The sequence below is a fragment of the Grus americana genome, chromosome 16 (assembly GCF_028858705.1).
Source record: "Grus americana isolate bGruAme1 chromosome 16, bGruAme1.mat, whole genome shotgun sequence".
Taxonomy (NCBI): domain Eukaryota; kingdom Metazoa; phylum Chordata; class Aves; order Gruiformes; family Gruidae; genus Grus; species Grus americana.
This window is the reverse complement of record NC_072867.1, coordinates 4964911-4988335: the sequence shown is the minus strand read 5'-3', so window position 1 is coordinate 4988335 and position 23425 is coordinate 4964911. Positions and strand designations below refer to the sequence as shown.

At 40.0% G+C, this 23425-nt stretch overlaps 1 protein-coding gene across 1 annotated transcript; it reads right to left on the bottom strand.

The window, feature by feature from the left end:
• Positions 1–858: 858 nt before the first annotated feature.
• Positions 859–23077, bottom strand: SUDS3 (SDS3 homolog, SIN3A corepressor complex component). The gene is made up of 12 exons (XM_054844271.1): positions 22842–23077; positions 20920–20989; positions 19883–19938; positions 19406–19477; positions 17123–17142; positions 16395–16551; positions 13198–13293; positions 11207–11268; positions 10270–10291; positions 9453–9558; positions 5294–5378; positions 859–2377 (listed from the first exon to the last, which is right to left on the bottom strand). The coding sequence occupies exons 1-12, from the start codon at positions 23005–23007 to the stop codon at positions 2279–2281; spliced, it is 1011 nt and encodes a 336-aa protein (XP_054700246.1). The 5' UTR covers positions 23008–23077; the 3' UTR covers positions 859–2278.
• Positions 23078–23425: the final 348 nt, after the last annotated feature.

Genomic DNA, 23425 nt, shown 5'->3' with positions numbered 1-23425 from the left:
GAAGACTATGCCAAATTCTGAAGGTGTGAACTGGAAATGTGTGTCCCATCCCATCACACACCCCTCACCCCCTGCAATATAAGGCCACAGCTGATGGAAGACAGGCTTTTGGCTGCGAGAGCAGCTATTCTTTCCTCCCTTCTGCCAAGGAACAGGGATGGTGAGCAGATGATGTTGATTCAGATTAAGATGCAGTGTTGAAGCTATATAATTAAGCTTACACAATCTGCACCTATACCACACCTGGCTCTGAGCTGCTGCACTTCCACACTTCTACCAATACCTTTAAAAGTTACCCCAAAACAGGTAACATCACAGCAGCAGAGATCACCTGCTCTTAGCAGGTTGGCAAGATATTGCCCCAAAATTGAACTAAAGTTGCCAGCTCTTTCCACAAATATAGATATTGATAAAATGACATAGGTAGGAAATAAATCCTGCTATTTACTTAGCACTTTTTATTATAAGAACTACGATGTTCGTTTTAAGGCTCAGTGACAAATCCTGTTTGGTACATCATCACCTTATTAAAAACCTGTCACACGTGCAGAGAATGCTAAGTTATATTAAGTACGCTGTTAACTTGACAAAATACAGCCTGCCGCTTTCCACCTGACTAACGCTGCGGCAAAGATGGCACATTTTCAAGGGGTGGGAAACAGACACCCTTCTCCTTTCCTCGCCAAGGCTCCAGATCCGGTTGAAACTCTAAACACAGTAAAAATAGGTGTCTCGGCCACAAAGGCAACACATCAGAAACTCAGCCATAACACTCCACTCCAGAGCCACGTACGTACATCAGTTATCGGGATGTGACTGCCACCCAACTGCAGTAAGTAAACGAAATGGAAACAGTCATTTAAAATACTCCATTTATCCAGATACGAAAGAAAGGCTAGACTGATGCTGAACAAGAAGGCAGTTCAAAAGCAAAAACAAAAAGATGCCTCAAAGTGACAGATAACGATAAAGGCAGAAATTACAACTTTTTGTCCAGTAATTCAAAAGGAGCACAAAGTTCTTTTGCACAGAAGGCAAAGATCTGACAGGGTTGCCAGCGCACTGTGCAGTTCAGGCCAGCGCAGTCACACATGGTATCGGTGGTTTCAGCCATCAGCAAAAGACTAGGAATAATAAAGGAATGCCAGAGTCAGATCTTTAAACATCTTGGAAGGGAGTATATTAATATCACCACTTGAGCATTTTCACTTGTGCTGTTGGACGGCAAGTGTAGAAACCCAGTGTTATCTCCAGCAATTAAAATACCCTTCAAAGGGAAACCTTTCTGTGACATTTTAGGGAATGAATATCTCAGCTATACGCTCAGAGCATGTCAACGCCACTTTCTACTCTGCACCAGGCTTCTTTGGAAGATACAACGGATAGGTATCTTCTGTCCGCAGGATTCCAGTGTGACCCATTACTCTAAAGCATCAGTGAAGAAAGAGAAATTTACCTTTCACCTCTCTACGCATATGGGTGGTTATACTCAAACCTATCAGTCACATAGTCTCGCTATCAGCAAAGTCCAGTTAATTAATCCTTTGGTTTATACTCATCCGCCTATTTCAGGAAATGGACTTCAGCAAACAGACATACTCTTGGCTTGTTCATTGAAGGGTTTTTTAATGTGAGGAGAAACGGAAGCTTCTGATTAACCACGTGTGACTGCTTAACTACATTAAAATCAACTGGATTTTCAGCAGTTTCTAAGCTGTTCACACTTTCCTAAAAAAAGCCTCAATGCTCAAGTCTTTAAACAGTTCATCCAATAAAGCTGATGTCATATACCAGGTATTGCAGATGCATCTTGGCTGCAGCTGAAAGCTGGCAAGATTAATCTCCTTTTGCCCAACATCTGAGCCTTGCAGGAAAACAAAACCAAAAAGAACAAATAACCTCAGGTCTTGACAAGCAAAGCTTCTTCCATTGGTCTGATTCAAAACAAATGTTACGTTCTTTTCCACATATGAGTCCCATCTATGCACCATGAAACAACGATGAAAACAGTATGATGCAAAGTCTTCTTAAATAGTCACCCAAAATGTAAAGAGAGCATACAGAAGCTTGATGCAAAATCCGGAGATAGTCCAGGGCAGTGCTTGGGTATCACTAAAGATTTAAGGACTATGGGGGATTATGTGGCCAGCCACAAACTGTCTCGTAAAAGGTCATGACAGAGTTCTCTGCTGCTAAGATGAGTGAACAGACTGCCATTCCCCGTTAGAGGTTTGTCTATCAGTTAAAAAAAAAAAAAAGACCAAGGAAGAGCACACAGTCATGCTGCTGATCGTCGACGAATCACAAAGACACCTCGCTGCAGCTGTCCCAGGTAGATTCTCATCTTTGTGCTGTCACTGGTTTTCCTCACCCAGATCTGCATGAAAGAAAAAAAAGGGGGCGAGGAGATATATTGGGGAGAAAAAGGGAAAACCCACAGTAAGCAATACGCAGACAAGTAAGTCCAGGTATTCTTATTGTCAGATCTGAACATCTGTTACTCAGGGTGTACAGAGGATTTAGCTTAATCCCTTCTCCCTCCCTGCATTAGGCATTCGCAACCTGAGTAGAAAACGAATTTCTAACTTTAGCACCTTAACTTCCTGCTCAAAACAGTCACCAAGAACAATTACTCTTTCCAAGCATCATCAGGAAAGTTAAGTTTCCTTCTGCTACAGTTCACAACAGAACTCTGGCATTAAGCTTCACCTAATCAAGAATAATTCTCTCTAGATCCACAGATCATAAAATTATCTATCCTGGGATTTGCCCAGACAAGTAACTGTTAGTCGAATGAAAAGCTTATTCTGATTTTGTTCAGTGAAGCATTTCTCACAATGTATTAAATAAATTGTGTCTGAAGATAAAAGGGTTTCTTTTTTAAACACCTGCATGGAAGAATTCACATAACTTGCGATATTCAGTATGTTTCAAAGGACAAATAACTTCCATGGAGGCAGCCACTCAGAATTTAAAAGGAAAAAAAATCACTTTCAAGAAGTTTAAACCCAAATACCTGTAACTTTAAAAATCAAATCTGAGCAAGACTCCTCTGCATTTTATCATTCTAATGCATTTAAACATATTTAAATAAAAGCATGGAAAATAAGAGTTATCCAGCTCTTAGTACTGGAGTATTTTAGGATACAATATTGCCTCCTGCAAAGGACTATAAAGTTAGTGCTGGCATGCAATTTATCCAACACTTTTTTTTTCTTAAGGTATCATATTAGCTACAGGCCTGGCATGGTAGATGGACTTAACACTATTATTTTAATTATAAATTGACTTTACAATCAGAAGCCCTCAATATAAAATAAAATTAATAATCTGAGCAACCATACAGGACAAACATGTACAGTTTTACACCATTCCATCATGTTGTGGTAGAACGTATTTGTTAAGTTCCATTTGGGGGAAAAATCAAAATTCAGTTTTAAGTGACCAGAATAGTGAAATTACTTATTAACACTAAAATGTGCCACACAGTTCAGAAAAATAAAAGCATCAAGACATATTCTGAACTTAAAACTGATCTTTTAGACATACAATGTATTTTTGCAATAAGATAACATCTATTAATTCCAAAGATCTGAAGGAGACAGTGAATAGAAACAACCAAATCCCTCTGTGAATTTCTTTTATTCCTAGACTGTAACCGAGAAATAAGCTTCCTCCTTTTTTCAACTTCCAACCAACAGATTGCTGAATGAACTTGTGGGAATGAAAAAAAGCTTTCCCCACATGCTGAAGAGTTTATTGTTGTCAAAAGGCAAATGATTGAATTGGTTCCATGCACTTGGCCAATGATTTCCACCAATGCAGTATCTGATGCACAGTTTCTAAGAAAAATCACATCGAAAGTAACAGAAATATTTTCTGTTAGATCTAAACACATCACCAATTTTTAAAGAATTTGGGCCTGGGAAGATATTTTTTGTTTGTTATTTAAGGGGGATTATCACAGCTCAGACTGTGTTGGAGAGGCCCATAGCCAATTACAAAATTCAAATCCAGTATAAGAAAACTGATTTAGACCTTCATACGAAGAAAGATGCCTCTGATACACTGTTAACTACTTCCTTCCCCCAGCCACAAGAAGGCAAACTGTATGCCATAACATCTCTGACATTTCTTAGCCATGTCTTTTCACTTTGAGCATTAATGGAAATGCTGGTGGGGAGACACTCTGCAAATCTTTTCAGTAAAATTCCTTTGAATACCTTGACTTCCTTCAGAAATGCTCTCAGCTTTTGACTCCAGTCTACAGCTAGACACCTCAAATCTAGGTCTGCCTTCCGGCTTCTAAATTCAAGCAGGACCTAGTAAGATCACAATTTGGCAACCACGCTTTCAAATGTGTGATGAAATCCGAAACGTGCACATCGTGCTCCCAAGAGAACATCTTCTCATTTCAGTATTCTGTTACATACTTATCTCCCTTGGCCTTATATTGTTGCAACGAACCATCACAGGGCAAACAACTGCCATGCCTCCTCCCCAGCCTCTCTCAAAAACCCCTCACAAAACTAAAACAAAACCTATTGTCTCACTTAAGTGGAATTCATGCAACTAGAATTAATGGATTGCATTTCTTTCAGGTTTCAGGTAAGATACTCCCAAAAGATTGAGTTTAAATGCTATAAGTTACCAGCAATAACTTTAATCAAATTAGCAGTACTATATTTTTAATGCATCCATTAGCACACTACTACTACTTTATCTAAATAACCAACCGTTGAGCGTAACAACTGTTATTGAAAGAACAGTTGTGATACAAAGCATATCCCATATGCAACTCATTTTGTTGAAAATAAAACATTTTCCCTTAGCTGCCAAAACAAATTAAAGTTATTTTATTGGCTGATTAAAGAGAAGTGCATTCAAGTCTATGGCTTCTTTCCTTGAAGTGTCTGGAGTCTACAAAGAAGAAACCGCTCCCTTTGCCCAGCTGATGTATTGCTTGAGGCACTGAGCAGGAAGAATCTTCTCCTCTTGTAACAACTAGATTTGGTGACAAAATTTTTCCTCATCATCTTCTGGATTCCCAATGGGATTTTTTTTTTTTTTTTTTTTAGATTTTTCATTAATAACAACTGTATGTATGTTCTTGAAATAATGGAAACGGTCCTTACGAATGCAGTGCCGATGAGATGCAATGTGTCAGTTCTCCCCATTTTTTCTGAACGTAACACTGATTTTCTCTTAGCCCTTACTAGACAGCTACATGCCTGCCTACGCTGACCCACGGCTTTCCCCACTCCCATGAAAAACAAACAAAGCAGCTCACTACCTCGTTGGCACCCACAGAACTGATCACGCAGCTGATCTTAGTGTTCTCTTTAGACTCCAGGTAAATAGCCTGGCTCTTATGGTACCTGCAAAAAGAAAATAAATAAAAGGAAACACATGAAACCAAAGACTGAGAAAAGAAATAGTAATATGATGGATCAGGCTAGGATTGTACAAGCATTTGGATACAGTAAATATGAAGTCTGTCTTTCCACGCCACTTTCCTCATCTTCACCAACGCAGGGGGTGGTCTGATTCTACACACACACTTTGCATTTAAATGATGCTTCAGAATGCATAAAGCTTCCTCAATCCACCTTCAATTCTGTACGCAGATTACTGTAAACAGATTTCACATCTGAAAGAGGGAGGGGCAGAGCACCGAGCCACAAGACAGGAGAACACTGACTGACAAAAAGCCCAGGTTTCAAGAGTTAATTTCACTTTTCAGACACAGGATGGATTTTAGAAGGCAACTCCATATTATGCCTGATAAAATGTGACAGAGCAAATCACAGATACTAAAAAGTTATTCATATTCCCCAATATAAAATTAGTAGTGCACCAACAAAGTGAATTGTACTCAGTGCCATCTATTTATTGTTTAAACAGAGACCTCAAATTACTAATACTGTCTTATTTTGTGAAAATACCCAAAATGGTAAGTGATGGGTAACTGAGTCCGTAAGAAGCTGTACATACCTGCCATAAGGAGGTCGTGTCTAAGCACATCCATTTTTTCCCCTTTTAGATCATATTTTAGTCATACTATATATTTTTCTTAGTGCATTTTGTATGAAACAAAACAAAAACTTCAAAACTCATAACTCTGAATTGCTTGATGTCATGATCTTGCCTTCTTCGCAGACCATGCTCCTGGTAAGTGCTGCAAAGCACGTTAGGCAAAACTCCCCAGTTTCTGTTTATTCTGCCTAGGAGAGTTCCATAGGCAGAATTAATTATACTGAAACAGATTATTTGTAATTAAGTAATCTTAATCAAGAGAGTACCAAAATGGTTTATAGTTATAAAAGCAGAACTATATTTCCACCTTTACTGTAATCATGATGTGCTTCATATTTAACCGGGCAATCCAAGTTGCAGAATGACTGCACAGAGATTCCCCCGGCAGCTACTCAGTATGCAGCCCCCTGCAGTCTGATTGGCTGACAGCCATTTGCCAAAATGCATGGATTTGCATAATCTTTACAGTTCTTTCTACAATAACCATACTGTAAATATGGAAGTCTTCCAATAGTTTATTCCATCATCTCCTCCTACTGGCTCACACACTCAGAACTTTGATGCTGCTTGCCAGTAACAAGAATTGATAGTGTCAGCTTTGAGTGAGGTAATAAGAAAAAGTTCAAGTTCTGCAACCTTTAGACACTTGTGCCCAACCATAATTCTTTCTCCCTCATTTTAACAGAAAGGATGTCAGTGAGTTCCAGGGCAATGTAATAGCAGCAACGATCTGAGCCCAAAATCTCAGTTTACTGAGCTCAGATGATCATTAATTGACACAAAGGAACAGTATAAGCTACTACAAACCAGACCTCACTAAGACAAGACATAAAATTCTCAGTCCAACAGCATCCTACCATGCCATGCTGTGAGTACTTAAGCAAGGAGAATTGATGATCTTGACTGAATCAGCGCACAAACTTCCAAGTGCAGAAGATACCACTGCAAACAACAACTCTCAAGTGATATCTGTGCCTGCACAGATAATGAAATAATTTTTCCAAAGCTGTTTCTTCCAATTTTTGATTATCAGTGAATTCCAAAGCTAATGACTTACATGAAGCTGCTTCAGCCCCTGGATTTCACATCACAAGTTACCATCCATCAGTAAATCTATATTAACTGTGCACAGAAAAGGAGGTAACAAGTTAGTTCAGCACTTTTTCACTGAAGAGTTGTCTCAACTGTCTCATGCTCCATGCACACAGAGAGACTGGTGAGCTGAAGGCACAGTAGCCTGGTACATCTCAGTTACAAGTTCATGTCGCAGCCTTTTGCTGAATTTATATACCCACAGAGGTAGAACTGAGGAAAACACCTCAGATGGAAAAATGCAATGGAATTTAAGTTGGCTTCCAAGAGAAGGAAAGTGCCAAACATCATTTCCTTTTGCAGCAGGGAAAATACACCACAATACTGACAAGTGAGGTAAGCAGAAATAATACCACTTTCTGCTACAAAATATTTTGCTGAAAGGCCAAGATTTTCAACTGTATCTCCATCAGAAGATTGAAAGAAATCACTCTGCATTATTGTATACAAAGCTAAAAGCAAAAAGATGGTTGTTATACAGTGAACTGTATTTTAGGAACTGATGGGGGGGCATGGAGCAAATTGACTGAGGATAAAAAACCTGAAGTCTAATTCCACATCCATCTGAAACTCCCTATACAAAGTCTCCACTTCGGAGACAGGTTTGTGAAACGCCTCTGCAAGAACTGAGGGAGTCCATTACTAGCCTTAAACATTCACTATTTTGAGATAATGGTCCTTCATGGCTGCTGTCAGGCAACACAGAAAGCAGTCACTCCTGAGCTGTCACTTTTATTATTTCTGGGCTACAGCCTCAATACACCTTAGATAAAATTACCCTCCCACTATCAAGAGTTACTTCATTATTTTAAAATACCAGCTACTTTACACAAGTACTATTACTATCAATCAAAAAATCTGAGTAGGATTATTACAGCCAAAAAATGTAAAATACTTCTCTTAAAACAGCGTAAGAACAAGGAAGACAGGAAAGGCAACAGCTGGAATTCCTGACAGTGAGACCCCCCTGACAACTGAATTTAGCAAGATGAAAATGTCCATTAGTGTTTTATGTCCCAACTAGATATCTTTCAAAGAGAGCTTGTGTTTCTGACAGATTCATCTGGGCTCACCAAAGCTCTTCCAGGTTTAGATTTGGTGGGCGCTTTACTGACAGATTATTCCAGATCCCATCATTTTTTTAAATTTTTTTTTTACTTATGCAACACTTTACAGTACTCCACAGGCTTAAAAATTCTAAAGAACAGTTTATTCATCCACATATATCCTAGAGGATAGTCACCTTACACAAAAAAAATTATGAAAGCAAAAAAGGAACTTCGTGAATTTGTGAAACGACAAGTAGCCTTTTCAGTTCATGTCTGCTTTATGCTTCATGAAGTTCAAGCTCCAGGCAGCAGCTTTTATCAGAGTGGTATATATTGAACCCTTGATGAAACTTCACTGTCAGAAGACTAGCAGAAGGAAAAACTGACCAACTGTACAAGGTGGCTGTTGTGTAGAAAACAAGCTTCACGCCTATCATTTTCCATGATAAAATTACAACTGTGTCACTTGTTATTTTGAGCCACCAGAACACCAAAGTAGGCTACAAATAAGCATACGACTTGAAAATTGCTTTCTGCTCAAGTAGTACTAGATCGCCCCCTTGATTATCCAGTTTTGCATGTGTCTCAGATTAAGTTTAAGACCTACTAAGATTTCTCTGCAAAATTTATTATTTTCCTTGTGTTTTGCGAGACTTGCACAGCTATACGCCCATAAAACTTAACAGAGCTAAATCCAATCAGCAATTCTGAAGCTGCTTCTCCCATGTGGGTTTGATCTTTAAAGGTTATTTGGATTTCTTATTAGAAACATTTTTCATTCTGCTCATGTGACGTACAACATTTCTTCCGCCACCTTGTGGAATGATGAGCTGGTGTTCTACAAAACCAGAATACTGTTGACACCACCATACCTGCAATCGCAGAGTATCTGTACCCTACCTGACCCACATCACAGCTGTCACACTGCGGCCGCTGTTGGCTCTCTTACTTAACATTAGGTTTGACAAAAATGTTTCCCAAGAGTCACAGTGTGCACAACTGACTCCCACAGAAAAGATTTAAGTCTTTTATTTGAGCCAGTAGTTACTTCTGAAAGGTCTAAGTACTCCACTAAGTACTATGAGGTCTAAGCACTCCACTATCACTTCTGATTTACCAAAGTCGCAATGATTAGTCCTTGGAGGAAGTGGCTAACTGCCCCCCAAAAACATTTTGTCCTCAAATTCTTTTATCAAAGCAATTTCTCTCTGCAGTCTTGGTCTCCTTGCTACACAACACTCAGACTAATTAAAACAGAAATTTACTGGGACTTACCATCTCTTATCGTAGTAGAGTTTTCCATCTTCTATCCGGGCTTCAAACCGCTGTGCTGGCGACTCTGCTGGTGTAGCTGGGAGGTGTTCGGGAGAGGAGGGAGAGGCTGAGAACAGGAGAGAGAGTGTGTTTAAAGATCAGCATGTGTCCACCACATAGCAGCACATCTGACAGCAGAATTGCAATTAATAAGGTCATATTAAGCAGAAATAACAAGCACAGAAATCTACAAACTCAAATTTCCATCAGAAAAATATTCTCTATTGGGACAAATAATTCAACCTCTGCCTTGAGTATATAATATTCACTGAAATATAAAATTTATCTGAAAAAATATTGATAAGTAGGTGATAGACAATACGTCCTTGATTTTGTTCTAATTCTAAAGTAGTTAAAAAAGGTCAGAATTACTTAGGCAGCTTAGTACCACTCTGTCTTGAAATAACATGTATAGATACATCTAGAGAGCTGGAGGCATAAACCCGTAAGTTCTCAATCCCTCCATCTACCTGACAAGCAGGCAAGCTGCCCAGATCCATCTGAATATAAAGAAAAAACCTTGTTACACAGTTAAGATTGTCCCATGCCCAAATATTTCAGCCAAAGATGTGCATGCCTCCCTTCCCATCCCTGACAAACTTCTGAACAGACGCAGAGACTCCACACAGCACCCATTTGCCACAGCAGCTCCACAAAGAACAGCAATTACACAGTCAAAATAATTATACAGTCAAATTACACAGTCGAAAAGTCTACAATAGAATTCTCTGTTCAAAACAGCATGACTGAACAAGTTCCAATGGAACCGTTAACTCACCTGGTCTCTTGGGTGATTTAAGCTACATGGAAAGAGAGCAAAGAAGCGTTAGAGAGCTGACATGAGCCACAAAAGTCTGCAGTAATAATTTCAGATAGTCTTACTTTCCATACTCTAAGTAGTTCTTTTCTAAATGTAGTGTTAAGTGGCATAACACATAACCAGAACAGCAGGCCGTACACTGCCAAAGGTGTAGATAATCAGTATCATGATACAACAGGTCTACAAACTGAACTTGAGAGCGTCCAGATAATCCACTAAAGTCAAAATCAAACCCATCTAACACAATAGCTTTTTGAACATGATCCAACATTTCTGAAGGTACACATAATACAGGAGATAAATCATTAGGGACACCTCAACAGCTGGCACAAAAAACATGCCCCACTATCATCCTCAAAAGCCTTAATGAGCAGCCTCTATTATAAGGAATTAGACAAGCCTTTAAGTGTTTAGCGAGAAAGCAATAGGTTAATCAAATGTAGAAAAACTGTAAACATACACAGTGCACCCTGTCCAGTTTGCTCAAGTATTATGACAGCGGGGAGAAAAAAAATCCCCAAACCCTAAAAACCACCACCCACACTACAGTCTAAACCAGAGGCAGCCTGTAATCTCACAGAAAGACATGTTAACATCTGTTCAGCCATGCGGAGGAAGAAAGAAACTCCTTGAGATAGCTCATCACTTGGTTCAGACAAAAGGTAACATTTTCAGGTGACAGTCATTTTAATTGGGTTAATTAAACCTATTAAAATAAAAGGGAGGAGATACCATCTTGCTAAGTCTTTTATTGTGCTACTTCAGAAAGCCTACTGGGATGAAATAGTCCCGCATCTCAAAGAGGAACATAAACCAGAGCGCTCTGTTCTCTTCAGGGGAAAGCATTAGCTTTCTTTTTAAAACAAAGAAATACAGATCAAGCAATAATCCCTACCTTATTCAGTGTTCTCAGGTCCTCCATTATTTGCTCATCAGTCAACAAATAATTTAGCTGAGGTACACAGAATTAAGGTTCTCATAAGCTCTTGACAAGCAAGGCTAAAAATTAAAGCTCGATGACATTTTGCTTGACTAAATGTAAGCCAAAAGGTCTCTATAAAGTTGCATATACTTTTAATAAGTGTCATACTTGTATTAAGTTCATCTCCACAGAGCCTTACATTTAGCAGCAAGTAAGAGTGCAAAATCATTTTAACTTACTCAGACATAACTATCAATGAAAAGCCTTTAGTGCATTGACATTTACTTCACGAAGGCATCAAACACTAGCGCTTTCAGTATTTTTCATCTTGCCTTTCTGTAGAGAACAATCTGGAAGATGAAACACAACAGACTTGCTTCTGATTTTGTACAGTGAAGCTGAATTCCACCCAAACCTAGGAGAAGTCAGCCTTTTGCAACTTAGTAAGCAGGAATAGAGAGACAGGGAGAAGAGAGGAGAAACTCACACAAAAAAAACCCACCTCAAAAAACCCCCAGAAAATAAGGCCAAAGGCACAAAACTCATCCTTGTGTGGATGAGGATAAATAAAAGCCTACCATTCACCTGAAAACAAAACCAAGAATCTCATAACACAGAAGTTCAGAGAAATTCTGAGTAAGGATACAATATCCCTTACTCTAATATTGCGTCCTTACTAGAGCTTCACTGTCATTTTATGCAGTTTCACAATCGCGTCTTCCTACTTCCCTTTTCTACTACTCCTCCTCATTCCCACACAAGAAAAACCTACATTCACAGAAGGAAAACAATACCCAGACAAAGCAGCAGACCCTGTCTCCAGCTTTAATCTACAGTGTTTCTTCAAAACAGCTGTTAAGTCGAAAGTATTCAAAGTATTAAACTAAAGTTAACAACTGCTAGGCTGCATTTTAAGGATTTTGGTTCTGATGGACTTTAATCCTCTCCCCAGTGAGGAGGCAGGTAGTTTCATACTGTGGTTGCCGTATCATGCTCAATTAGTAGGTCATGTTCACTATGAAACTCATTTATTTTGGATGCGATACGGGCACTAATAAATAGATTATTTTTTCCCCTGAAAGAGCAAACAGAATCTCCAACCAGAAAGAGGTTAATTAAAACTGGAGATGCTCGTGACCATCCTGCATGAACTCAAGTTCAAGTTTTGATATTGCCTTCAGAAAATGTGAGTCACTCCAAAGTTGTAAGATAAGTTTTTTTAATCTGATTTAAGCCATACAAGTTTGGAATCTAATAATAAGCCTCTGCAAAGCAAATATCACTGCTTTCCTTTCCAGGTGAATTTAATATACAAGTAGAAAAAGTGCCTATCATCACACAGGAGCTAAAAACATATTTCCAGAAGCCAAGGAACATTTTAATTATAAGAAACATGCAACAAGGCAGAAGAGAAGGATTACATATACATGTTTTTCTCTCTCTTGTGATATATAAAAACTAGATGGATTTTCGTCTTTTCATCTGGACTAGAGATCTGAAGCCTTTATCAGAAATGGAAAAACTAGTTTGATATGACAAATATGATCTTTCTGGCAAATGTTTTGTCACATCTTGAAATGAGAAAAGCTTTGGCTCATGTAAAAAGCCATTTACTATCTATGGAATCAATTACCTCAGCATTTATATATAATGTTCTTTTAAAGTTTTTCCTTTGTGAAAAAAATTGCCTGAAGAATTCAAACTATTCTCACAAAATAAATAAAATCAAGTAAGTTCTCACAACACTGAAGTTTCAGTTAGGATACCAAGGGATCTCTGAAGACTGGTTGTGTTATATTAGTTTATCACACATTACACATGACAAATTGTGCTTCAATATTCCCTAGATTAAAATCTGATCCTAGCACCTCATTTCATCTTCCTTCCTGTACAACACAACAGAGATGCAGGTAGCACGCCGGCTTTAAATACAACAGCCCTCCCGTGACTCTGTAAAAGGATATCAGGGGCAGGTTTCCTCCTCTTGTCTGGGATAGGAACTGGATCATTTGGTCGTCGCCTCAGTTTTCTTGTCATAATAGGCTTCACTTCCATTGAATCTGTAGAGTAATGAAGTTGGAGAGCTGATAAGACCAGAGGGAAAGGAGTAAGATACAGCAGCTTTCTACACAGGGCACAAGGAAAATAATCTTTCCTCTTTCATAGAGAAAATTGGATTTTTTTTTTTTTTTGGTGATAGCTTCCAGCATCCAAGGTGAAACTGCTGACCACAAATACAAGTTCTCCTTCATACTGGGTCACTGTTCAGCAACAGCATTGCGATGCCATGGTTACAGCCTTCCTTGGCTGGAAGCGGCACAGTTGGTTTGGGGGCATTTTACAGCTCCTTCAGGTACAGGTAACAAGCATTACGATGCTAAAAGGATTCAGGGCAAATTTCTTTAATGCTAATGCTATCTGCTTTTGCATAGATCATTTAAAAGGCAAAGTTCATGGGGTTCTTTGCTAACAAAACTGGGGTAGTTAATCACATGTAAAACATCGGCTACAAATCAACTGCTCTCGTTTTCTTGTCTTTGAGCTGTAAAAATAGCTTTGTCAAAGTAATACAGATAATTACTGCATTCAAGACTTATACAAGTCTGCTGGAACAATTTTAAACACAAATAGTATTTAAATTCAGATTATCTAAAAATGTTTCAAATTATGATTAATGAAATGAACCTAATTAATAACATGCAGAACAGCAGTTGACAAGAAATAAACTGTAGCATATGCACTAAAAGAAAAAACCTGTTTAAAATTGAAACACAAGTGTCATCACCAAGTAATTATCAAAAATTACAGTTTGAGTAAAGTGGTTCAGACTACCTGGAGACATTTGGGACAAACTCTCACAAATCATTCCTTAATTTACAAAGATACCTCGAACTGGCAAGCAAGAGACCACATCTTAAATGCTAAGCACATCACCTCTCTTCTCTTTCTATGTGCTGGGAATTATTTGCTCATCTTTAAGTAGACCTGAATCACATCCTAGGTAGCACTGAAGTCCGTGAAGCCTCTTTAGCTCCCTCTAGATACTAAAACCTTACGCAGCTACACACTTTCAAAACACACCAAATTACTTTTCTCCTTATCTCAAGGGTGAACAAGGATGACCACGCTGCACATCAAGGGAACAAATGTTATGATAAAAGCCATTCTTCTCATCTGTCAAGACCGATTTACAAGAGCCTCAGAAGAGTGGTTTGAAGCACTTACTCAAGGCAATATGCAGCCAAGTCGAGAAGGCTTTTTCTCCTTTTTAAAAATTAGTTTCAAATGAGTTGTCACAGAGCTGTTATCTATATTGCTTAAAACATGAATAAGGCAGAGATTAATTTGCTTCTCTCTTTATCTTAGCATCCTGTATCTTAAAATTGTGACAAGTCAGCTGAAAGTTGGCACCAAACAAGTTTTCAGAAAAACAGTTTGAGATTCTTCCATTTAATGTTAAACATTTGAAGAACTTTGAGATTCTTGATTCATGAAAACTTTATAAAGGAAGTTTTGAAGAGCTGCTAAAAAGCACCAATGGATTTAACCTGAAACACAGTTTTGCATGAGACTTAATAGTTAAGAACCACACTATACAATACTCCAGAACAGGAGGCAGCTATTGCAACCTAACGGAACTGCAACGCTCCCAACACCCACAGGCAAGCCTACACATCAGGCTGCTAACTTGCATCCTTGTATACGCTGAACTTCCATGGGTTTTGAAAACCATCAAGTCAGTATCGGTCCCAGTGTTCTTACTTCCTAGCCTCCAGCACACATTCACAACAAAATCTTTTACTTCTGAAGAAATCCCATTGCATTTCCACTTGTCTGGAAGGAAGGAGATGAGGGAGGGCTAACACGCATAGAATGGATCTCTTCTCCACAGTTACCTACATGTTGTATTTGATGAAACAGCTCATCTCCTCAGGACACACAACAAAATGGGGGGACGCAGTTCCCTGAAGAGGCTTAACCTGGTCCTCCAATCAGACTACTAAATATTTCTTTTTACCCCTCCTCAGTCTCCCTTTAACTCTGCAAATCTGAATCCTGATAAGAGTTGTCTCACTGACAGAGAAACTGGATTCCTTCAGACTCCTAGAACATTGGTACGCAGATTTCTCAAGGTCACATCCTGCTCCACTAATGAAAATCTGCTTACAAGATTAGTACTGTATCCCAACTCAGTAGCGAACAGACACAGGCTTAGGATAACAATAGGAAAGTTAAGGCTAAGGTACAGTTTGTAAGATCAAACTAAACTTCATAATTAAAAAAAAAAAATCAGGTAAACAACATACCTCAAGGTGTTTCCCAGACCAGATTAGCACTAACAGTTTGTACAAAGCCAAGAGCACTCTTGAATATGTCCAAACAGGTTTTAATTCTCGCTTCTGAACACTAATTAAATAATGAGTTTACATAACTTCTGTAGAAGAAGAAAGATATAAAAGGTCTAACTCATGGGCAGGCCTCAGCAACACAACCAACATCATCTGTCCACGCAGTGAGGGAGTTGCTCTCAAAAAGACAATCAAATCAGACTTTTGGTTCAGTATCACAGCAACACAATTTGTGAAGGAGGCTAATTACCCCTCTGCTTAGCTCCCCTGTGTCAATTACTGCAAAGAGCATTGCCAAGGCGCTAAGGGTACCAACTGGTCTCGTGAAAGAAATCTGTCCATTTAATGTCCATTTTCCAGTATCTGGACACAAATGTAGCTCAAAAATCTATCTTTCTGGCTTTATGGAGCATATTTCAACCTTTATCATTTGCCTTTCTTCAACTTCTTGAACACTTATTACTGGAGAAACAAAGGACACAGTTTACAACCTGGCACTGCTGGTTGGGTCAATATTGTGGCATATCTCAGTTTTATTGCCAGATCACAAGAACTAAAGTCCCTTTCCCTGCATGTCAGAAAGCCTATGCATGCTGCTGCTTCACTGCCACTATTTTGATTACCTCTTAGTAATTCAGGTCACTGAATTTTTATTCTCCATTAAGATGTGTTCTACATCTGTTGGCATCTGGAAAGCTTTAAAGCCTTCACACTAGCTGTCTGTCTAAACCAGCATCGTTACCCTTCTATCTTTTTTTCTAAGCAGTAGCGGAGTGGATAAGACAAATGGCAGATGCCTATCTTGTTTTTACCTCCTGTTAATTCCATGGTTAGCTTTTCATTCTCAATCATCTTCTTTTTCTCTTCCAATTCTGCAATTAAATTTTCCTTAAGCTCAATTTTCTTATCTTCAAATTCCTTTGCTGCTGCCTTCTTTTCCTTGACGTAATTTTTTTCCACCTGATCTGTCTAGTGCAAACCAAAAGAACAAAAAGGTTAACGAAGGAACCAATGACTCAAGTTAATGATATCACAACAGCTTCTGTCAACTGCTGTATTGATTAGCTTTTCAGTTCAAAACTGTAGCCAGTTCTAAAGATTATCAATATTCATAATCACCAGAAAAACATCTACAAATGCCTACGGAAGCAGTACAATATTGGCAAAAGAATTAATTATTTTTTAAAACCATTTTAACATTGCATAACATATCAAGTCTCAAGCAGAGAGCTCTTCAGATTTAAACACAGCACTATCATTTATCAACTTAAGCTTTTTAAACAAGGCAAGTGTAGCCAGCATACAGCAGCCCAAAATATTTCTTTTAATACTATTTTAATGACAAAGTCCAGAAGCTACTTGAAGTAATACCTACCAACAGTAGGTTGTACTACATCTCAAGTGTAAAAACTTGAGAAGTGAACTACAGGAAGAAAGTCTCTTTAATCCTTGTGAGAAAATAAGCACTAGTTGATGAAACAGAGGGTTTACACCTCTTCCATCCAGATAATATGTATTTTGATAAATTAAGAGTACTTACTTCCAGCTGGAGGAACAGTTCTGGAAGAGAAGAAAGACTTAATTTATTATCTTCAAAGATGTGCAAAATGACTTCTCTAACGTTTTAAGTTATTGAATATTGCAGCCAAGAGGCAGTGAACTAAATAGTGTATGTACTCATCCAACCTCTACTCTCACTTTGCAGTTTTACGCTGAAAATAAAGTAACTATGAAAAAATTCCACAAAAATACACTGTTAATGGAAGTTTTCGTCAAGCAGATTTGCAAAGCTTACACAGCAGCATTCCAATCCACTCAGTTCAGCTACCATTCCCAGCAGTACTAAGCACGTAGTCCATCTTCCTTCCAGTTTAATTACAATCAATTAATACTAGATACAAACTTCCCAGATAGAAGTTTGAAACATACAGCTGAATGCATGCCTGGCAAAAATTCACAGTTTAAGCCAACTTCATCAATTTTAGCAATGACTGGTACAGAAATAATTCTGCAGCTCTTAGAAGATTCATCTACTTAACTCATGTGTGTCTGATTTCAGGCTGCTTATGCCTGAGAAAACAAGCAAGAAAATTGTTATGTATCACTGAAGGTGAAGTTCTAACACATGGCAATGATTAGTTCAAGTCAGACCTATTGATGAGGTGAATGGATTTTTGGCTGTGAAACAGTCCTGCTACTGACATTTGTGCAATTCCTCACAACTTGAAATTAAGCAGGATGAGACCCTTCTTGTGTTTCCTGGAGGACATAATGCCCAAAATAAAGCTTTCGCTCAAGGTACGGCAAGAACAGTAAACTAAGACATCTGATCAGTCCTCAAGTCACCATATTTCACCAGCGTATTAAGCTTTGGCAAAAAAGTAAAAACTTCTGTAAAGATCACAGGCTTCAAATACATTTTGGAGCAACACTGTACTACTGTGCTTTTTTTTAATATATATAATTTTAAAACCCAACAAAATAGATACCAAAGATAACTGCCCAATAAAAGTCAAACCTTTTGCTTGCAAAGGGCTCTACCAATTGAGCATGGAAGCAGTATTTCAGGGGTAATCAAATACAGAGAAATCTAAACTGTTGCTTTAATATCCGTGAGTTCACAAAAAAACCCCAAACCTCAACAAGGGAAAGAATAAACATAAAAGACCATCCTCCTGTAGCACTAGGCAGTTGGATTTTTTTTTATCATAAAATTAAAAGTTATCACCATCTGCCCTCCTGTGGAAGAAATATGTTGCTGCAGCACTGGTCTTTGCCAGCCAAAAATACAAGTTTGCAGTTAGTCTTAATTTTATCAAAACGACCCTATATTACTACATGAAATTCATCTCAGAAGACGGATTCCTGTTAACAAGAAATAGTTCAATTTCCTTAAACTCCTCAAGCAAATCCTTTACCATCTCAAAGTCACAATTTATAGTATGCAAAGGTTGGAGTACGTTAGCCACCATACAACTGCCACTGCCTCTCTGTTGTATTTCCCAGAATAACAGCCCAGGCATTATAGAATTCACCCAACTTTTCTGAAGGAAGAACAGCTATGTTTCCTATTTCCAGATAATAGCTTCTATGAAAGGCCTTGCTTCAGTATCCAAGATAAGAACCTACCGGAAAGAGAACAAACAAGAAAGAGGGAGGGCAAGCACACGGATCTGACTTCCAAGCCATTTCTCTGCAGTAACACAATAAAGGCTACCCAGAAGGGCTGAGAGCTAGGCACTTTAAAAAATTAACTTGGGCCTTCGCTCCTGAAATAGTGTGTCAGAACAAAAGTACAGGCAGCCCATTCCATGCCACAGCTATACAAAATAACAGTTTCAGTAGCAAACCCTCTGCATTCATTGTGCCAGGGCACAAGACAGATCTGTGGGAAAGCATGTAGTCCTAACTTTCCATTCCTGCAAACTGAAAGGAACAGTGCACCTGAAGGGTTCAGACAAGTCGCACAAAAGAATGAGCCAAAGTGGGAGACCGTAGATGAGGCATGGTGCCAGATGAAAAAATTGTTTCATTTTTACTTGCACCGTTTCACACAAACGAAGACTAAACCTGGTTGTCGGTGTTCAGTAGGCAGTCATCACACAATGTTGATGAAGGAAAAGAAAAAAAAAAAATCAAGACAGATCCTGTCACACTTCATGCACTCTCAAGAAAATCCTACACTATACCCCTGGAACCAGAAGAACCCTTTTGCTCCAGCAAGTTCCTTAAAGGGACAGAATTATCACTATTTTTCTTTAGGTGTTACAAAACCCATTAATTTAAGTTGTACACACCATTTTAGAAAGAAATTTCAGCTTACCTGCATTTCGTATCCTTTCTTTGTACTGCTGGTCCAACTTTTTCATTCTTTTCTGATATTCCTGAAGAGTACCTAGTTGAAATAAATTGTGGATTCCCATTGAAATTTTATTTTTTCCAAGTATTAACTTTCTCAAAGAGCCATACACCGCTTGAAACACAAATACTAATATCTGAAGTCAGAAAACTACAGTTCTAGTTTGCTAATTTTGATAAGCACGTTCCCTGGGTTTTTCTTCCCCCCGGAAAGCTGACTATTCCTTTTAAAGAATGCTTTAGTACACAGAGGCTTGACTACAAGTGTTTGGACGGAAAAAGGATGGAAAGCAGCCGACATTTTCCACTAAGCAGCATGACCGAGAGCCACCATTCAGTGAAGGATGCTGCTTACATCTTTCAAACCCCTCACCCTCCTCTGACCTTTGAAAAGTGCTGAAAATTGTTCAGAAGAAAAAAAGCTATCCCCTTCAAAGCTTACCTTCCTGCAATTGCTGCAATTGTCTCTTCAGAGATGCCAGTTTGTCCTGATACATCCTACAAAGATAGAGAGCACGCAACTTTACTTTGAAAACCAAACATACATTATTTTCACCATCTGTTTAGGTTACAACGTGTTTACACAGAATTAAAAAAACTTTTCAGAACTACTTCAGGAAACAAACAACAACTAAAAAAATATTACTCAAATGATAGGTTATCATTCTGTCTAAAACCCCTGCCACCCCAATGGTTTTACAATGCACCCAAACCAGCTATTTTTGAAATAGTTCAAGGTAAAATAGGATTTTTTTTTTAAATGTTGAAAACTAAAATGACATTTAGATCTACAGACACCAGAAACTTTACAACAGAACCATTCTGCCACTTTGTGTAATAATTCCCTACTTATAAAACAGAAGGCATTTCCTCAAGTAGATCTTGACATTAGAAAAAAAAAACCCCAACGTCTATTCCTGGCGCCGTTGCAAACTTGCATTTCCTTTCTCACATATCTGTGGTTTAACACAGGCCAACTCTTCCTGACCTGTACAAAAACAGGTCTCTGCCAGTAAGAAAGAGTACAAAATACTGCAAATAAACCTGAACATCAAAGGAAACTATTTCAAGCCTCCAAAAGGCCTGTCATCTTGGACAGGGCTAGCATCCTATTGTTTAAAAGATTTTAATATGCATCTTACTTTTTGCTTGGCTTATATGAAGTAGATCCTTATCTTATTTAAAGGATCTGACTGCAGTGGGATTCATTTGGAGCAAAACTCAGCTGCTCCCAGAAACCTGTACCTATGTCTTTGTTCAAAAAGGCAGCAGTGCCTAGTTTCTTGAACACATCTAGAACAGAAAAGGTAACTGAGGAGAGAAGAAATAAAGTATATGGACTCATTTGCTACTGCACTGGGCTAGGCACTTAAAAACTCCCATCTTGGCCCAAAACACTGCAAAGTTTTATGCAAAAAAACCCCCAAAACCCAAGTAAATAAAACATTACTTTACTTTTTATTAGAATGAGTTACTTACTGTTCTTTCATCTCTACAAAGTCCTCTTCCTCGTGTTTTGCCAGGTCAGTTTCACTGGCATCCTCCGTGTCTAAATTGGGTAAAGAATGACTTGTTAAAGCTAAAGTAGTATTTTAAAACAAACAACAAAAAAACCCCAAAAAACAAAGTAGCAAATTATTTAAAAACAAAGAAACAAACGAATTAAAAAAATCCCCAAACAAGCAATTTAACCTCACATACACAACCAGATAGGCCTCTGGAGAGATGAATTCAGAGGTGAAATGAACCATCTCATCTCTTCCCTGCAACGGAACCTAGGTAAATCCACTGATAGTTTTGCAAGGCAGCTTACATGAAGTCTAAACAATTTCAACTTAAGACAGTCTGGTAATTTCTTCCCAGTTTAAGCCAACAAGTTCTACATTAACACTCACACATGCAAAGGGGAGACAGAAACAGTCTAAAGACTCTGAAAAACATTTCAGAGAGGTCTTCCTATGGTTTTGCCCATGACATAATATACTGTACGGAAGACAATGACTGAAACAGCTAAAACTGATTCTGCATCTTGACCTGAAACACTCCAAAACAAAAATACTATGACCAGATGCTGTTAGGGTTGACCACAAAGGTCTCGCTAAAGATAACAAAATCACTTAATGCGATCTGAACTTGACTTCTCAGCCACACGTTGCATGGAAGTCCTTCAACATTTATACACAACAAAGACCAGCATTACCATAAAGATAGCCTCAATTTTATGAACAGATAATATAAACTATAAATAAATCAAAGCTGTATGGGACCGCTAGTTTTCTGCTATGCCTTTTCAGGCTTGTAAGATATGAGTAGCCAAGAATTCATGACCTTCCCTCCCCAGGGAGAGGTCAGCATCTCCAGGCTGGAGTTGCGGTAGGCAGTGTGCAGCTGTAAACCTAAACTGCAGCCGCATTCCCTACGCATGGATGGGGGGGCACCTGTCCCTTAAATAAAACATTCCTCAGATTTTTCTTAAACTATGAAAAAAATCTCTTTAAGCATACATGTATTAAGATAAAATTCAACACACCAAACATAAACCAGGAAGTTTTAACTGAAATAAAAATATCTAGATGTCTAGGTCACCATAATGGACTTCCATGCTCAGTTTACTTGGGTGCAGCCACGGAGGGCCCCACGCCGACCAGCACACTGTCATCCTTTGTAAGGATCTGCAGGTTTGGCTCTGGCACCTCCTTCGTGAATGTACCAGGAGTGATTGAAGACTTCAGGGAACAGAGCAACAGGCACCAGCCAAGGGTCATTCTTCACCTCCCTTGTATGTTATTTTACGGATCCTACACCCCAGAACACTCTGGGGTTCACTTCCATTTCCTCTTCTCCACAGCCTTCCTGGCCCTTCTACAAAACCCCTCCTCCCTCTCGCACCCCCTAACTTCTGTCCACACTCAGCTGCCTCCTTGCCCCTTCACACCACAGAAATAGAACCCAGTTCTGCACACCAGACCTCTCCCCTTCTTTTACCCTGTGCCCCATACGCTCAGCCCCACCTCCCCAGTGCTCTCCCTTCCCCTCACTGCCTCTTCTTCACTTGGGAAACCACTTCAACCCCACCTCTGCATCGGCTTTGCTTTCTACTCTTCCACAGGGAACCCCTGCGACCTAACAGGCCCTTGGGTTTTTTCGCATTTTCTTGCTGCTCCAGACCCCTTCTCCACCAAACGCGACCCAAGCCTTTCTTTCCCAAACGCTCTCCTCCACCCCGTGTGCAGAGCGGTCCCCTCCTTCAACTCACCAGCCCCGTGAGAGCCCCCCAACCGCCCCCCATGAGCCCCAGGCACCTCCACTTCCCACTTCCATCCCCCGCGCTCCCCCAAGGCACCAAACCGCCCCCCGGCTCCTTTCTACCGCGCTGCGGCCCAGCCCGCCACACTACCAACCCTCGTCGGAGTCGCGGGCCCGAGCGCTCCGCTCGCCGTCCTCCTCCTCGGCGCTCTCTAGCTCTTCCTCCTCGTAGTACTCGGGGCCGGGGGGCATGGCGGTGGCGGGTGCCCCAGGCGGAGTGGGGGCCGGCGGCGTGGCAGACACCAGCCCGGCCGCGCTCATAGCGACGGGACGGAGCCGCCGCCGCGGACCCGCGCCTCTGCCCGGCGCTCGGCAACGGCGCCAGGACCCACGCCGCCACTTCCGCTTCCGGGCGGGCCGTCCCACTGCCGGAGCGCCACCGCCCGGCGAACGCGGCGGGCACCTAAACGGGGTCCTCGGGGGTGGAGAACTGGTGTGGGACGCGGGTTCGAGTCCCGGCCCCGCCGGTAGGTCGGGCCAGGGCTGAAATCGCGGCGGCTGCGGGCTGCCTGCCAGGGTCTGCCCTCCGCGGGTCGGGGGCCGGCGGCTTTGCCCGGAGCTCCGGAGACCCACGCTCCCCTTCCTGCCACCGGGATGACCCATCTGCCGTGAAACGCCCGTAGCGCAGGACACAGACACGCAGCGGCTCACCAGGCGAGGAGCAGGACATCGCAGCGGT

Excerpts from the sequence above, each read along its gene's own strand:
- SUDS3 (XM_054844271.1), bottom strand. The coding sequence starts at position 23,007 with ATGAGCGCGGCCGGGCTGGTGTCTGCCACGCCGCCGGCCCCCACTCCG. Across the intron at positions 19,478-19,882 it reads ATTGCAGCAATTGCAGGAAG|GTACTCTTCAGGAATATCAG; the intron begins GTAAGCTTTGAA and ends TATTTCAACTAG. Across the intron at positions 10,292-11,206 it reads ACCTGAGAACACTGAATAAG|CTTAAATCACCCAAGAGACC; the intron begins GTAGGGATTATT and ends CTTTCCATGTAG.